Raw genomic sequence first — 12,532 nt, forward strand, 5'->3', positions numbered from 1 at the left:
GCTATTCTATATGTTGTATGTTTTGTGTACAATTGTGGAGTTTTTCTCCCCAGGCCTCCACTGAAAAAGGGCAACAGCTCAGTCGGACTATCACGGCCAACAAATGTCAAATAAATAAATAAATAAATAGGGAGCATGTTACCCTCACATCGTACTTTCCTGCTCTACACACATTTCCCTACCTTCTCCAACTCCTCATTATAATAAACTCCTGCATTTGTCTATTCCTTCCACAATAACTGCACTTTAATGAAGGGTCTCCTGCCTTGTTTTTTGCTAGACCAAGTATTCTAGCAATCAAGAGAGTTTTATTTATAATAATTAATCTTTTGCTTTAATATGCATATCTAAACTCCAGTCATTGAACAAGCTTTGCAGAGATGCATCAACTTAAATTTACCCAACAGAATGAGTTTAATGTTAACACATTAGCTATTCACTGTCTATATGAATACCATAAACTCATAACTGCAGTCAGTGTTAACAAGTAGCAAACTACATTGTTCTCTCGAGTGCTACAATCATTTACCATAGAAAACAGGGAGCAACAATTCAAGTCTGGTGCACTGCTTGGTGTTGCTAAAGAACATCAACATTCAAATAGTGTTACTTTGCTAATAACTGTAATTGCTCACAATCAAAAATGCCAAGCTTATTTTTAAAACCAAGATGTGAAAATAACTGTGGCTAGAAGCATCTCAGATGACCAAACAAAATAGTAATCAACATGCACATACTGCAATCATTGACTTACAGTGTTTAGCAATACTATTACACACTACTGCTTCAGTTTACAGTGTTTAACAATACTATTACACACTACTGCTTCAGTTTACAGTGTTTAACAATACTATTACACACTACTGCTTCAATTTACAGTGTTTAACAATACTATTACACACTACTGCTTCAGTTTACAGTGTTTAACAATACTATTACACACTACTGCTTCAGTTTACAGTGTTTAACAATACTATTACACACTACTGCTTCAGTTTACAGTGTTTAACAATACTATTACACACTACTGCTTCAGTTTACAGTGTTTAACAATACTATTACACACTACTGCTTCAGTTTACAGTGTTTAACAATACTATTACACACTACTGCTTCAGTTTACAGTGTTTAACAATACTATTACACGCTACTGCTTCAGTTTACAGTGTTTAACAATACTATTACACACTACTGCTTCAGTTTACAGTGTTTAACAATACTATTACAAACTACTGCTTCAGTTTACAGTGTTTAACAATATTATTACACACTACTTCAGTTTACAGTGTTTAACAATACTATTACACACTACTGCTTCAGTTTATCAAACTACTAAATAAGTCAAAATTTACACATTGCCATCTCTGATTACACTTGCGCTAAGAAAAGAAAGATTTCAGAAGGGAAAACACAAAATTAAATCGAACCTGGGATACGGAAAAAAAAAACTACTACTCACTCACTCTCGAACATAGGAGTCCCTGGACTAGGATTATGCAGGACTTCAGTAACAATAATTACCTGCATTTTAATACAACTGGGTTCCACGCAGGATTCCATGGAGAGGAAAGTGCATCAAGGCTAGCTAAATACAGACAAGGGCTCAGAATGCACAACTACGATTTGCTGAAGTTATAACAATGTGACAACTGTTAAATGAAAGGAAAATGAACTTATGCAGAATAATGCCCCAAGCCAAGTTTAGGAAAAAAGTGGGAAAAGAATGCAATGGGGCAAAAAATACAATCACTGAAAAATTAACTCTGATCAGTGATGCACACTGTTTATCTTCGTCTCCTCTTGTTTTACAAACTGTTCAACATAAATACAAAGCTAACAGAATGACCAAAGCAGAGACTGGAAAACATACTGGGTGAATTCAGGCTCAGTGCCCGTTTCTCTGTGTAATTAAATTATGAAACTGACTCTCTGCACAACTGAACAGGCTGTGATGGAGGATGCTGGTTTCACTTATCAATACTGCTACTTAACCGGGTCAGTCTTTTGAGACACAATTATCAATACTGCTAGTTAACCTGGTCAGTCTTTGAGACAATACTATCACATTATTTTCAACTGATCTCAGTGCAAAACAGGGTAATTTTGTTGTACCCATTAGAAACGGCATCTTTATGAATGGAATGGATTTCTTCTACAGAGAGGTACTCCATAACATCCGCCCCCTTGAGGAAAAGGTCTTTTGAAATCAGAAAGGTCCATCATTCTGTTACTGCACTTGTCAAAATTAAAAAAAAGGCAGCATGGTTAAATCCGAGTTTTAAATAAGTGCAATGGATAGTCATTCCTCATGCCCACGCTTTCACAAATCAGTCTTCACACTTTGCTATTCCTTACTGGACTCAAGTCTGCTCAAAAGAAAAGCAAGAATTTTCTCATGCTCATCCACCTATAAAACAAAAAAGAAAGGGTTAAATGAAATCACAAAAATGCTCTCTCTTTGCCCTTGTAAACAACTAGAGGCTAACTACTGATACACAACAGATAGATCATGTTTGCTTTGTTAAAGTGGCAGCAATTCTCTTACAGGAAAATATCAGAAAATGAGACAGAGAGAATACTGTATTACCTGTCATTAGGCTACAGCATATTCTTAGAGTTTGTCTCACAGATTATCTGCACTGAAATAGGAGTTATTTTCATAAATAAACTCAACTTCCTTCCTATCACAAATACTATTTAACCTCTGGTTCCCAGTGTCAAATACTAACACTTTGTTATGTAGTCAAGCCTGCCACCACCTTTGAGACCAGAGAGAAATGTAGAAGCCAACAACTTTCACAGATATCCAGCTGCAGATATGTAGAGATTACCAGCATGCCACACAGTAAGACTTTGTCCTGTTTGATTCTCAGCTAGAGTGTCTTCTGTGTGGAGACGTGTGAATGGGCGTACCTTCGTTGAAGGTTGTGCATTAGAGCTGGCAACTTGGCATGTAAAAATCTACTGCCAGTCATTAGCGGACCGGAGTTCTGCTGTGGCAACCCCTAACCGGGAAAAGCTGAAAGACACAACAACAACAACAACCAGCATGCCTAACCAATCAAGACATTACGATAAATGTGCAGTGATGTCAGGTGTAATTAATTGTTCTGTACTGTACAGGGCATTAGCCACCATAACGCTAGCCATAAACAATGCACTCAGCACGGGTTTCTGTTATGCATGGACAATCCTGTAAGTGTAAAGCCCAGACCTAGTCTGACAGAGTAGCTCTGGTTACTTGGTCCCAGACCCTAGCTGGTTCCTCAAGCCTTTAGTTTTTTTTCTTGAACCTTTATTACTGGCGGTGCACTCAGGTCAAAAAACAAACGGATCATTTCTACAGGGAAGCATCCTATGAATCCCATACAGAAGGTTTGACTCTGGTTGGTACAACACAATTTTACTAGAATTGTACCCCTGAAAGTCATAGTATTGATTAAGTTTGTGCAGTCTGTAATGATAGCAAGCTACCGGCAGAATGCATTTTTGCTAGTTCTATTTGTAAGGAAGGCTGGCACTCCCCTTTGAGATTATCCAGGCAAGAGCTAAATGGGGGTACCATTCACCCTTATAAGCACAGCTACCACCGAAATATAGTTTGCGGATGCAACTGATTAAGGATATGCATCCTGAAGGTAAAACATTTTACTGTAAGTCTTATTATAATGTTAATGTTGCAGTAATGTTAACTAACAGGAAGCAGCATTCCAAGGATACTGTATGTTCTTCCAGCTCTACTGGGCAAGGCACATTTTAACAGGGTACTCAGACAATGACCAACACACAATGACAAACAGCAAAACAGCATTATTTCGATATACAGAGATACATTAGCAAGCAAGTTCAAAACTTACACTGTTAATGTGAAAAAAGAAAATACAATACAAACAATATGTACAAAGTAATAAGGAGCTAATATAGAAATTGGACAATCAAGCTTTAGAGTACAATATAATAACAATCCATTGGTGCATGCAATAAAACTTCAGTGCAGATCAAGGTTAGGAAGATCATGTCAGCAAATAAGATGAAAAGGTCAGAAGCAATGCCAGAAACTAGGAAAAGTTGTAATATAAAGAAGCTAACCAAGAAACCGCAGATTATACATGAAGTCCCTGTATTTTAATAAGGAAATTAAAACAAAAGACAAGCTGGTCTGCAGTGGAAAGTAAAATGAGTAGAGTCACCCTTTAAGGTTTAGATACATGAGGGTAGATACTGTAAAACAATGTCCTTTATAGTGCAAACTATATTACAGATACAATTACCCTCGGCAGCAAAGTTACAATCTGGAGTCTTCTTGGGTTTTTTTTTTTTTTTTAACTCCTCTAAACCTTTCAAGTTCCACATCCCAGGGGAAGACAAAAATCAGTGGCTGCATCAACCAACTCCTGGTATCACTCAAAGAAACAAGAAAACTCCAAGGTCACAGATGCTTGTTAATGGACCAACAGGAACCAGGGTTCCAAAGGAGGAAAGATGCACCAGATATGTGCTCACATTATCAGCACATTAACAAGGCCTTTCACACTTCTGCAGTACGTTAATTGTATGGATTTTCTCTTGTACTACCCTCCTCCCCTAGTTTGCCAAAGCATACCTTTCTTGTCTCCAGCCTTGGGGGTGGGGTGGGCGAGAGGGTGCCTCTTGCCAGTGCATGACATCACATTATTATGTGATAGTGGGTTAGAGTAGGACACAGTCCTTAGCTTGTGTGTTCCACAGGCTAAAACCAGCCAAGATTAAAAACACATTAACACAACATAAAATCTGTCTATTTCAAAGAAACTCATCCACAGCTGCAAGATGAAAAGGCCATCCACACAAAGTGATGGTGGAAGGGTATTAAGTCCCTACTGCAGATGCCTCCTTACAGACCATCTGAAATGGTGAGAATATTAATTCGCAGGGATCAACTGCTGCAAAGAATACTAAAACTGTGAAAATTAAACCTCCAGGAATGCTGCAGTCAGGACTCAGATGGTAATATCTTGAAGACCAATGTGCAAAGGAAGCCTGACTCCTGGACTCATTGTCCCACGTAATAATGTTTGGCAAAGGTGTAAATGGATAATCACAAGACCATGGCATAAAACTTCCCAATGAAAACATTTTTTTTTAAAAACAAGCTCTAGAGGTATTTAAAAACATACAAAACTCACTCTACCAGGTACTACTAAACAATACATTGAATTTTACTCCTTGAAATGAAAGGTCAGCTCTTTCATCCTTGAGAAGACTTCAGGCAATTACTTAATCTTATTACAATAAAATAAGCCAACTGGGTTATCACAAGACTGTTACAACCCTATAAAATGCTCTACTTAGTAAAATGGTATTATATTCTGCACAGAGATAAAAGTAAGGAAATATATATTATAAGTACAATAACTTTAATAAATATCACAACATGCATAAAAAATCAATGATCCTGGGTAATTTTCCTGTTTTTGTATTGTACAGCTGTATATTTAAACTTATCAAAACAGTAGATGCCCGAATAATCACTGCTGCAGTAGCTTTAGCTATACAACAGCTGGCCAGCTTCCAAAGCTTCAGGGCACTAAAACTGTCAGGCAGCTTGAGCTGAGCTGAGCTGACAAAAAGACAAATGTGGGGCCCAAGCCCTTTAGAACTTTCTGGCCAACAGAGACATGCAGGTTGAGCCCTGAATGGACAACTGTAGGAACAAAAAACAAACGTCAACACCCTGGCAAATAGCACACCAAAAAATTAGGCGGATGGTGGGAGGGAGTAGCTACTGCAGCAGTGATGACATGAAATTTTTATTTTATTTAACATTTGTTGACCAGAAAGTCTGGCTAGGACAGAGCCTATTTTCAGAGGAGGCCTGGGGAGAAATGCTTCAGTTTTGTGTCTTTGGAATGTGACAGGAAACTGGAGTACCCGGAGGAAACCCACTCAAATGCAGGGAAGACATGCAGACTCCACACAGAAGGCACCCCAGCCAAGAATCGAACTTGAGAACCTCTTCTTGTGAGGTGACAACATTAACCGCTGCACCACTACACCACCCAAAATCTAAGGTTATGGTATGTTTGCTCACACAGTTCTGCTGCATTCATCATACTGATCACTGCTGCAGTATCCTTAGCTATATGGGTATATTACCCTAGCTTACTGCATTTGTGATGGGGGGAAGGAGGAGTAGGAGTCCAGGAGTAACTGGAGAACTGACCTAGACCTATGGAAAGAAAAATAAGCTATGTTCTTACCATAATGTTCCATCTGTGTTGTCGATCTTTATTCATTCTTGACTGTTGCGTTCCAGTTCTGACCTTTGCAACTGACTCGGCTGTTATAAAAAGCATGCGCCAGCCAGAAACTCTCAAGCCAAGGCTACCCATATTGCCTCTCTTCCCTTCCCCTCAGATCGAGTTTTGCCCATAAAGTATAAAATCATGGAAGTTTCGTCTGAGCAACAACCCTAATAGGATCCCAGGACTAGTTCCGAACTCCCAGGAGTCTTTTGAAGGGGGTAGGAAGGTAGGATGTCAAGAATGACTGAAGATCGACAACACAGATGGAACGTTATGGTAAGAACATAACTTCTTTATCTGATGCTGTCAATCTTCACTCATTCTTGACTGTTGGGACAGAGCCCCTAGCTACGCGAGACCCTGAGAGACCATAGGAAAGGATATCCCTGAGCACCATAGAGCCAAAGGATGCTCTCCCCCTGGAGACCATATCTAATTTGTAATGAGTGATAAAGGTATGGGGGGTAGCCCAAGTTGCGGCTGGACATATGTCATCCATAGAAGCTCTGAAGCGAAAGGCTGAAGTGAAACAGATCTGGTAGAATGTGCCTTAATTTTTGTTGACAAGTCCAGCTTATTTTGGCTATAAATGAAAGTGAGGCAATCTCTCAACCATTTTGACAGAGTAATTTTTGAAATTGCTTTGCCCAGTCTAGTACCTGAAAAAGATGGAAACAGTTGGTCTGATGTTCTAAATGGATTTGTTCTATCCAAATAAAAATGCAATTGTCTGTGTACGTCCAACAAATGCAAGTGATATTTTCACTTGTTTGAGAAATTTGTGAAAAAGAATGGCAAATCTATGGTCTAATTAACACTGGAATCAGACACTACTTTAGGTAAAAAGGAGGGACTAGCTCCAAATAATACTCTCTCCTTGTGAAAAATTATATACAGCTGTTTAACACACAGAGCCTGCAACTCTGAAATCCTCCTGGCCGAAGTAATGGCTACTAGGAATAGTGTCTTCCAAGATAAAAACTTGACATCACACAGATGGCTTGTGTTTGTTGTCCATCTTGCCTTTGTTCTTACTGGTTGGGCTCGGAACCGATCCTTGGTTCAGACACGGCCACATTCTAAAGCTCGGAGTCTTCCACTTGGCTCATGGCTGAGCACCCTATCCCATGATGCACTGGTGTGCTACCGCAGATCTTGTTTGCTGATACTTATAGCAAGTATCAACTTGTACAGCATTATAAGACATTACAGAGAGAAAGTGAAAGTCAGAAAACTTCCTTGGTAAAAGGAAAGAAATTCATCTCAGTCCTCCAGAAACTCTAGGCTTGGGGAAGGAGGGTGGGATGTAACAATGAAGGCAAGATGGACAACAAACATGGAACATTATGGTAAGTACATAACTTCTTTACGTTATGTTGTCCTATCTTGCCTTCATTCTTACTGGTTGGGACAGCATCCCTAACACCATATATCCTGGGCGGCTCACGGGAGTATATTTTTCAGGACAGTGGAACCAAAAGAAGACATGTCTACCTTGTAATGAGTAATAAAGGTGTGAAGATTGGCCTACGTAGCTGCAGCACAATTATTATCTAGTAGCAGTCTAGCTTGAAACGCAGATGAATTTGCAATCGCCCTTGTGGCGTGACCTTTGATTTAAAAGGGAGATGTATATTGTTAGAAGTGAATATAAATGTGAAACAATTTGAAAGTCATCTTGAAAGCGTGACCTTTGAAACAGGATCACCTTTTTTAGCTTCTGAAAAGGAGATGAACAGCTAATCAGACTTCCTGAAAACTTTAGTTCTGTGTAAACAGAAACAAAGTTGTCTATGTACATCCAACTGATGGAGTGCATATTCTGCCTTGTTGCTATGACTGGGGAAAAAACTGGAAGCTCAACAGATTGATTAAGATTAGCTTATGAGCACACTTTTGGTAAGAAAAATGGATTAGTTCGCACAGACACCCTGTCCTTATGGAAAATCATATAAGCAGGTCTGACTGACAAAGCTTAAAGCTCAGAGACTCTTCTGGCAGATGTGATAGCAATCAGTAAAATTGCTTTCCATGATAAAAATTTGATGTCGCATGTTGATGCGGGCTCAAATGGAGGAAGGATCAGGTGAGAGAGTACAAACTTTAGGTCCCAAGGTGGAAGAGTGTCCTTGATCAGAGGTCTTAATAAGCAGGTGCCCTTCAGAAACGCTCTGCATAATCTGTGGGACATCAAATTTGGAGTTACATCACCTGCATGAAAACTGGAAATTGCAGCCAACTGAACCCTGACAGCAGCTGCAGCAGAAACTTTATGAAACAATTCAGCCAGGAGATCCAAAACAGAACTAATTGGCGCAGACAAAGTGTCAAGATTTCTTTCTGAAGCCCAATAAGAGAATCTCCTCCATTTACTGAGATATAATTTTCTGGTAGAGGACTTATACGAGGAAAGAAGTATGTGCTTTACTGCTGGTGTGAGAGTAGGAAGCCTGACTATATTTGGAACTGGAGCAGCCAAGCTATCAACTTAAGGGTCTGGAGGGAGGGGTGGTGCGTTCCCAAAAAATGAGCCAGAAGCTCCAGAACTGTGTCCAGAATCCAAGGTTCCTCCTGAAGATGAGGCCATAGGAAGGGAAACCAGATGTGATGAGGCCATTATGGGGCAATGAGAATCAGCCTGCTTCCCAAGGATTTGGCTTTCCGAATAACTCTAGGTATGAGAGGGGGGGGGGCATAAAGAAGTCCCAAGGGCCAATTGTGCACTAGTGCATCCCTTGGTGACTCACCAGGGGGGTGACTAGGGCAAAGTAGTTGCTGCATTTGGTGTTTATGGGGGTGGTAAAAAGGTCACAGCAAGGCTGGCCCCACCTTCGGAAAATCTTTTCTGCTACCTCTTGCTTTAGGGACCACTCGTGAGGCAGGAGTATTGCCATGCTGAGTCTGTCTGCTATCATGTTGGATCTCCCCGGGATATGCGTTGCCACTAGAAAGTGTTGGGAAGATGTTGCCTAGTCCCACACTCTGAAAAGGGGTAAGACCTGGTTCCTCCTTGTTTATGTATCAGGACACCGACATGTCTGTCTGAATAGAAATTGTTCCTAGTGGATGAGAGTTCTGAAGTGCCTGCAATGCCAAGAGCACAGCTCTCATCTCTAGGACATCGATGTGCAGGTGGGCCTCCTGATCATGCCAGGTGCCTTGGATGGTCCTCCCCAGATAATGCCGCCCCCACCCTATCTGGGAGGAGTTTGTGGTCACCGTGGCTATAGGCTGCTGAGGAAGAAAGGGACGACCTGCTACTGTAACCTGGCTGGAAAGGAGCCACCACCTCAGGTATCTCTTGCAAGACTCCGTGATCGTGATTTTGAGAGACATGGGTAGTTCTTGTAATGACCACTGGGCAAATAGGAGCCATTAAAGAATTCTCATGTGCATGTGAGCTAAAGGTACCAAAGTTATCGCTACTGCCATGGTTCTCAAGAGTTGAAGAACTGTTTTTGTTTCGACTTTGGTTTTTGACATGAGCTTGAGAATTTGCTGTCTGAGTAATGAAACTGTTTCCTCTGGCAACCTTGCCATCATAGAGACTGTGTCTAGGTGTGCGCCTATACAGACTATATTGTTGCGATGGCAACAAGGCAGATTTTTCTGAATGTATAGTATTCCCCAAGTGTGAGCAGAGTTGTAAGGTGGCATCCCTTGCTTGTTGGAGTAGATGCTTGGTGGTGGCAGTTAGGAGCCAGATGTCTAGGTATGGAAACACTTGGAATTCTAGATACCTCAAGTGAGCCTTAACCACTGTCATGCATTTGGTGAAAACTCTGCGGACTGTAGTGAGACTAAAGGGCAGAGCTCGAAACTGGTAGTGACTCGCACTTAGCCGGAAGCACAGATGACTCCTTGATGGCCTGTCCATTTTTATGTGGTAGTACGCATCTTGGAGGTTTATAGATCACATCCAATTGTCTTTCCTTAAAAAGGGGAGAATTAACTGCAGTGTCACCATCCGGAACTTGGTCTTCTTTACAGATTAGTTTAATTTGTTGAGATCCAAGATAGGTCTCCAGTCCTCTGTTCCTTTTGCCACTAAAAAGAATCTTGAGTAACTTCCATATTCTATCTGGTCTGCGAGGACTCTCTGGATAATTCTTTTATCTAGCAACTTTTGAATCTCTACGGTTGCTTTATCCCTTTGACTGGGTGGAACATCCGAGATGTTTTTCGAGGTAGGGATGGGGAGAGAAAAGGGTATGGAGTGGCCTCTGGATATTATGCTTTGTACCAATTTGTCTGTTGTAATTTCTCGCCAGGCTTCCGGGTGCAAAGACAAATAACCCCTGACTGCCTACATAGGTGGGCAAAAGGAATATTGGTCGCCCTGGTTCTATGGACCCCATCTGCCACAAGGACAGTGTCTACCATTATTAACTCCTCCTCTGCCCCTAGGGAAGGATTCACCTCGTGCATCTGGAAAAACTCCCTGGGATTTTTTTGTACCCCCCCCGATCCTTAGGCTACAGTCTCGAAGGTACGGAAAAATGCACTCCAACAGCAGAGAGTGTTTTACCTTCCTGCTCATATCTGGTGAGTGTATCTTTGACTTTCAGTCCAGAGAGAGAGGAACCATCAAAAGGAGCATTTACAAGGGTAGACTTAAAGGGTTTCACAAAGTTACACAAGCGCATCCAAGAGTGTCTCCTCGGGAAACTCATGAAGGCACTGCTCTACTCGCTCCATCTACTGCATATGAAATGAGTCTCATGGAGGTGTTCACTATGGAGGTTAAGGTAGATCAAAGAGAAGTCACCTTATCTGAGACCCCCACAGCTAATGAACCTTGAAAAGTATCTCCTAGCTCCTGCAGGAGATCTCTCTGTAGTCTTGTGAAGTGTGCCAAGTAATTCAGTGATCTGAGAGCAAATGTCACTGAAGAAAAGACCTGCTTCCCATGTCTGTCCATCGCAGGAGACTGTTAAGTGGATGGACAGATGAGGACGTTTCGGCCAGTTCCTTCTTGGTGGCTGCTGCCACCACCCACAGCATCCACAGGAATGCCCTTAGATAGAAAAAGTTTGTCATCTGGGGCTGTAATAAATTTGTTTGGCCTCTGAAGGACTGGTTCCACTGCGTCTGGGGACTCCCACACCTTCCACTAACTAGTTCCAATAGTTCATCGAAAGGCAGAGATACCCAGGAGGCTGAAGGGTGAGATCAGAAGGCTTTCACTCCTCTTCAGAAGGATTAATGGACTTCCAACCACCGCTCTGCTTAACTCATTAACATCCTAGTGACGCCTCCTGGTGCATCTGCAGTTAACTCCTACTGACGCCTCTAGGTGTCAAATATTGCTTGTTCATATTTGCATCAGTAATTAAACAATCATGCTATGTACAAGGTTTTAAAATATTTCATCTTAAGGCTTACACAATGACAAACTCAACTACATTAGGTAAATAGATATTAACTGTTGTTTTTATTATATTAATTTAGATATAATTTTCACAATTTTTTAAATATCTCAACAACCAAGTAATACAGACAGAATTCCTTAGCATCATATGAAAGCTCTCAGATATATGAATAAAATGCTGCTGACAGTATGTGTGTAACTTGAGTTGTTGCTGAGATATTGTACGTTGTTTACAAATTATTATAAATGTAATTGTTACTATGTTTACTGTGACTTATAAAATTTAGTTTACAACCTAGAACCTAAAGAATACTACCACTATAAAGTTTTTTGTGCTGAAGAGTTTGCCATTCATACTTCTTTCATAACTGCTGTGATTCCAGAGATATGAACATTTGTTTGAAACATGAAAATATAATTTGATTCTGACTAAAGGTTTAGGCTCTGGCTATTGGAATTTACAGGGCAAACGTCCTGAGCTCCATTGGAGTGAATGAGTTAAGGACCTCTAGGATATCGACAAAGAAGATAGTCTCAGAGGGCGACTGTGAGGACCCTTCCGATTCCTCGTGGTCATTGTCAGATGTAAGAGACTCATCCGGAGAATAAATATGCTTCCTTTTGCAAAGCCTCTTCTGGGGGCCCTCTTCAGAAAGATATTCTGGTGAGGTTTCAGAAGAGGGAAGTTCACCCGATAGGGTGTCCTGAGGAATAGGATCTCCGCTGGTCCGTGGTTGGAGTGGTGCAGAGACAGAAGCCGGTGCCTTGGGGGAAGAATGTCAGAACCTTCGTGTAGAGCTGTGTGGAGGGCAGCACACTCCTCATCAGCTCAAAAGCCACTCTCCCCTGATCTGAGGATCCCTCCAGCTCCAAAGAG

At 41.1% G+C, this 12,532-nt stretch overlaps 1 protein-coding gene across 1 annotated transcript in view; it reads right to left on the bottom strand.

Moving 5' to 3' along the window:
• Nucleotides 1–1,150: 1,150 nt before the first annotated feature.
• The window catches only part of TDRD1 (tudor domain containing 1), a 2,513,511-nt gene continuing 2,502,129 nt past the window's right edge, over nt 1,151–12,532 (bottom strand). Inside the window, exon 22 of the mRNA XM_044055533.1 lies at nt 1,151–2,407. Within this exon, the coding sequence (XP_043911468.1) occupies nt 2,345–2,407 (63 nt within the window). The 3' untranslated portion in view covers nt 1,151–2,344. The remainder of the gene's footprint in view (nt 2,408–12,532) is intronic.

The sequence above is a fragment of the Protopterus annectens genome, chromosome 14.part0 (assembly GCF_019279795.1).
Source record: "Protopterus annectens isolate FY-2018-M chromosome 14.part0, PAN1.0, whole genome shotgun sequence".
Taxonomy (NCBI): domain Eukaryota; kingdom Metazoa; phylum Chordata; order Ceratodontiformes; family Protopteridae; genus Protopterus; species Protopterus annectens.